General features: G+C 38.7%; 1 protein-coding gene across 1 annotated transcript; it reads left to right on the top strand.

Annotated features, from left to right (window-relative positions):
• Positions 1-2,328: 2,328 nt before the first annotated feature.
• Positions 2,329-5,354, top strand: LOC112776963 (putative disease resistance protein RGA1). The gene is made up of 3 exons (XM_072228182.1): positions 2,329-3,988; positions 4,320-4,598; positions 4,645-5,354. The coding sequence occupies exons 1-3, from the start codon at positions 2,329-2,331 to the stop codon at positions 5,352-5,354; spliced, it is 2,649 nt and encodes an 882-aa protein (XP_072084283.1).

Raw genomic sequence — 5,354 nt, 5'->3', positions numbered from 1 at the left:
ATAAGTCAAATGGTAGCTGATTTTTCCAGGGAGAAAGACCTACCCCTTCTATTTGAGTGAATCTTTTTGCTACGAGACGAGTCTGGTAGCGTTCTATAGAACCATCAGGATGACGCTTGATCCAATTCACCCATCTTCAGCTAATGGGTTTGACACCATAAGGATAATCCACAACAGACCAAGTTTGGTTCAAATCTAGAGCAACAAGTTCATCTTTCATAGCACTGCGCCAATGAGAATATTTATTGGCGTTCTGAAAAGATTTTGGCTCAATTTCAGAATGCAAGGATAAAATAAATTTATGATAAATAGTGATAGAATTAAAGAAAATGATAAATATGTATTGAAGTTGTTGTTACATGATACAAGAGTCACCTTTTTTTATAAGGATATTACCAACTATTCTCATAAATATTCATCTACTAACTATTAGTAATTACTAACTTAACTCCTAACTACTAACAATTCTACTAATATTTTAATATGCCCCCACAAGCTGGTGGATAGAAGATGTCACTAATTCCCAGCTTGAATAAGTTTCGATGAAATGGTTGAGAAAGAGGCGTGCGTAACGTAGAGGAAGAGGCGTGGCGCGAAATGCAAAGGAAGACAAAGAAAGAGAGAGGTGCGGCATGAGCGGCGATTCTGGTCATGACGAAAAGGAGAAACAGGGCTTCTGCTCTGACTAAGAAAAGACGTAAGCGGTCGTGCGATGACGCAGAGGAGACTATGTGTGCGGTGCGGTGACACAGAGGAAGAAGGAAGACACGTGTGTTGCGAGCGGGCAATTCTGTTCATGACGGAAAGGAGGAACAAGGCTACTACTCTGATTCTGTGTTTGAGAGTGAGACAGGAGTAAGATAACCAGGGAGGAGTAGGAAAAAAAGAAAGAGAAGAAGAAAGGGAATGTCGGAAACGCCGCGACGGCACAAAGTGGCCGGCGGTGGGTGAACATAGAGATAAAGAGAGAAAGAAAAAGTGCTAATAGGGGGTGGTTCTTGAAAGAGGAAGAAGGAGAAAAGAAACGAAGAAGGGAAAAAGAAGAAGTGAGGGTGACAGCAAACTTTGAGAGGGGCGTGAAAAGCATTTCAGCTTTGGGTCGGTTGGACTCAGAAAGACAAGATGAAAATGATGGATTATTTGCTGAGGTGAGAAAGTATCAAAGCAGTAACAAGAACAAAGAAAAAATTATGAATGAAAAATATTTGGGTAAAAAAGAAATATGATAATTTTTCATTAAAAAACTAATGACTTATCCTCTTCAAAAAAAATATCATGGCTATGTTACCATAACAAAAAAGGGGAATGTTAGGGGGATAATGACTTTGTTGAACAATATGAACAACCACCAATCAAATAAAAACACACTACACTTCCAAATTAACCTTCTAAATTTTAATATTAAAATAACTATCCGTACACTAGTAAAATAAACATCCGATATATCTATTGTTTACATTGTTTAATATTTTCATTGTTTACCTATACTTTTTCACACAAAAAATAGTGATAAAATAAAATTAAAGGAAATGATAAATATGTATTGAAGTTGTTGTTATATGATATAAGAGTCAATGAGTCACCTTTATCCATCTACTAACTGCTAGCCAATTACTAACTTAACTTCAAATTACTAACAACTCTACTAATATCTTAATAATTACCAAAAGTGGAATATATATACTCTCTATAAAAAAAAGACAAAGAAAGAAAAAGAAAAAAAAGCTATCATTTCATAGAGAAAAATGATTTCCACTGAAACTACCAAGCTTAATAGTTTCCACTAAAATTAGTTACGTATAAATTAACTTTGTCTAATTTTACACTTCTTATCTAAGTATGAATAAAAAATGGAACTAGATTCAATTCTAATTCAGCATAAAAACTTCAATTCTTATCGTTTTCTGGCAATAATTGAAATTTTCTTATCGCTATAGAACTAGAAGGGACCTCCAAAAGAAAAAAAAAAGGCATCACAACTGTGGAAATTATTGATTTGAGATAAATTAAAGTAACACAAGAAGGCCATCAAAAAGACAATAATTTCTTTCTCTTGTCTGGGCACGAGGACAATAATTTGTAGGCAAACGTGAAAATATCTCTTTTAATAAAGTACACGATTAAGAATAGACGGTAGAAATTAAAAGATGATCCACTAACTTTTGTTGGAGTTTTCTTTCAAAACTGACTGCATTTTGCATTACAAGAGAGTTCCTATTCACAATTCATTTCTTTCCTACAGCCATTTGCACTCATCAAAGCAAAACCAATCTCTCATCTTTGTCTTCCTTCCTTTCTTTCTTTTTCCATTTGTTGCATCTCTGAAAAATGGCTGAGGCCTTGCTTGGAATTCTGCTGGAGAACGTGATCCCTTTGGTCCAGAGAGAATTTGCAGCCTTCTCTGGAATCAAGGAAAAGACTGAAGACCTATCACACACTTTAGCATTCATCAAAAAAGTTCTTGATGATGCTAAGGAGAAACAATGGTCTAACCCCCCTATCAAGATTTGGCTCCAACGACTTAAAGATGCAACGTACGTGCTGGATGATGTCCTTGATCAGTTGCCTACTGAATCCTCTCAACATGGGTGGTTATCATCTTTCAAACCGAACAACATCATGCTTCGCGGCAAGGTTGGACATGAGCTGAATGAGATCGTACGGAGATTGGATCGAATTGCTGAAGATAAGAACAAGTTTCTTCTAAGGGAAGGAGTCAGGGAGAGGCCAACTGAAGTAGCTGAATGGCGCCAAACCAGCCCAACTATTATTAGTCCTCAAGTACTTGGACGAGATGCAGATAAAGAGAAGGTTGTGGAGTTTCTTCTTAGCCCGGCACGAAACTCTGAGTTCCTTTCTGTCTATCCCATGGTTGGCTTAGGTGGTCTTGGGAAAACAACACTTGCTCAGTTGGTCTACCATGATGAACGAGTAAGTAGCCATTTTAACCTGAAGATTTGGCTTTGTATTTCTGAGACTTTCAATGTCAGAAGGATTTTGTGTTCCATTGTACAATCTATCACAAAGAATGAGTGCAAAGTTTTGGAGCTACCTGTGATGGAAGAAAAAGTGAAAGGATTGCTTCAGGGTAAAAAGTTCTTATTGGTTTTAGATGATGTGTGGGTTAAAAACCAACAATTGGAGTTCGGATTAAACGAAGACAAATGGGATCAGTTGAAATCTGTTTTGTGTTGCGGATCCAAAGGTGCCTCTATTTTGGTGTCCACTCGTGATAAAGATGTTGCAACAATCATGGGTGCATACCAAACTCATGATTTGTCAGGCCTATCTGAAGATGATTGTTGGTCATTGTTCAGACAACGTGCATTTAGACCTGACAAAGCGGAGGATGAAGAGCTTGTAAAAATCGGCAAGGAGATAGTGAGCAAGTGTGGGGGATCGCCTCTCGCAGCAAAAGCATTAGGAGGTCTGATGCGCTCCAGAAATACCAGAAATGAATGGCTTGAGGTTAAGGAAAGTAGCCTATGGACTTTACCAAATGAGAATCATATTCTACCTGCATTGAGGTTGAGCTATTTTCATCTACCTCCAACATTGAAGCAGTGCTTTGCTTTCTGTGCTATATTTCCCAAAGATGAAAGTATCAAGAAACAAGAATTGATTCATCTTTGGATGGCCAACGGGTTTATATCATCTCGGGCAAACTTGGATGTAGAGGAGGTTGGCAACATGATATGGAATGAGTTGTTCCAAAAGTCATTTTTTCAAGATGTCGAGATCAATGATTATTCAGGTGATGTTTCTTTCAAAATGCATGATCTAGTCCATGATCTTGCTCAGTCAATCACAGAAAAAGAGTGTATGTGTTTGGAGGAAGCAAACCATACTGACTTGCCGAAAAACACACATCATATTGGTTTCAAGTGTGATGAAGTAACTGAAACACCATTCAGAAAGGGAGCATGTGAGAAAACTGAATCTTTGCGAACGTTATATGATTTGAATTGGTATGCTCCGCGGAATGCAAGTTATTTTTGTCCAACAAACATTTCTCTTCGAGTGTTATGCACATACACTTCCAAATTTCCCTCAGTCGAGAATTTCAGCCACTTGAGATATTTAGGGCTTTGTGATCTAGAAATAAAGACCATTCCGGATTCTATCTACAGTTTACACAAATTAGAAATCTTGAAACTAATGCAATGTAATGAACTTTTTAGTCTGCCAAAACACTTGACTCGCTTGCATAATCTCCGTCATCTTGCCATTGATGGCTGTGATGCACTATCTGAAATGTGTCCAGACATTCACAAACTGTATGAATTGAAAACACTTGAGTGTATACATTGTGAATTCAGCAAAAGGACATAGTTTGGCAGAGTTACGTGATTTGAATCTGGGAAGAGAACTATGCATTAATGGCCTAGGAAATGTCAGCAGTGTATCTGAAGCTGAAGATGCCAATTTGAAGGGTAAACAAGACCTTCGGGTGTTATATTTGCCCTGGGAAAACAGTGGTGAAACGAAGTCAGTTGCTGTGGAAGAGATACTTGAAGCGCTCCAACCTCACTCAAATCTCAAGCGGTTGGACATAGCTGGCTATGGCGGATTACATTTGCCAACTTGGATGGGAAACAGTTCAGCTCTCAATAGTTTAGTTTCTTTGAAACTTATAGAATGTAGAAACTGCAGACAACTTCATGGATGAAGTGCGGTACATTGAGGAAGATGAAAGTTATGAAGGTATTGAAGCAAAGCCATTCCCGGCTTTGGAGCAACTCACAATGTCCGACTTGCCAAAGGTGGAGCGGTTGTTGAAACGGGAAACAACACACATGTTCCCCTCTCTTTCTACCTTAGAAATCACCTATTGCTCTAAACTGCAATTGCCGTGCCTTCCACGTGCTAGAAGCCTCTTTGTTTCGGGATGCAAGAATAAGTCAGTGAGGTCAATCTCTAATCTCAATGGTCTTAACAAACTTGAGGTTTGGAATTGTGAAGATGTATCGTACTTTCCAGAGGGAATGATGAGCAACATGACCTCTCTTGCAACTCTGGAGATAGTTTCTTGCCGTGAATTAAAGGAATTGCCATCTGACATCACGAAACTCACTGCTTTGTCTGATCTAATCATCGAAGACTGTCGTAAGCTGGAGTGTTTACCAGAACAGGGTTGGAAAGGCTTATCTTCACTTCGAAAACTGTCAATTTTTGGCTGTCATAGTTTGGCATCCTTGCCTGAAGGTGTACGGCATCTTACTTCACTTCAATCTTTGACTATTGGAGGCTGCCCAGCATTGAGGGAGCGGTGCAAGGAAGGAACAGGGGAGGACTGGCACAAGATTGCTCATATTCCCAAAGTATACTTGGGAGACTCAGACTCAGACTTGTAA

Source organism: Arachis hypogaea, chromosome 19, assembly GCF_003086295.3.
Source record: "Arachis hypogaea cultivar Tifrunner chromosome 19, arahy.Tifrunner.gnm2.J5K5, whole genome shotgun sequence".
Taxonomy (NCBI): domain Eukaryota; kingdom Viridiplantae; phylum Streptophyta; class Magnoliopsida; order Fabales; family Fabaceae; genus Arachis; species Arachis hypogaea.
This window is presented reverse-complemented; position numbering and strand designations above follow the sequence as displayed.

Coding starts and splice junctions, on each gene's coding strand:
- LOC112776963 (XM_072228182.1), top strand. CDS start 2,329: ATGGCTGAGGCCTTGCTTGGAATTCTGCTGGAGAACGTGATCCCTTTG. Junction 3,989..4,319: donor GTATGCTCCGCGGAATGCAA/GTTATTTTTGTC, acceptor TTGTGAATTCAG/CAAAAGGACATAGTTTGGCA. Junction 4,599..4,644: donor GCCAACTTGGATGGGAAACA/GTTCAGCTCTCA, acceptor TATAGAATGTAG/AAACTGCAGACAACTTCATG.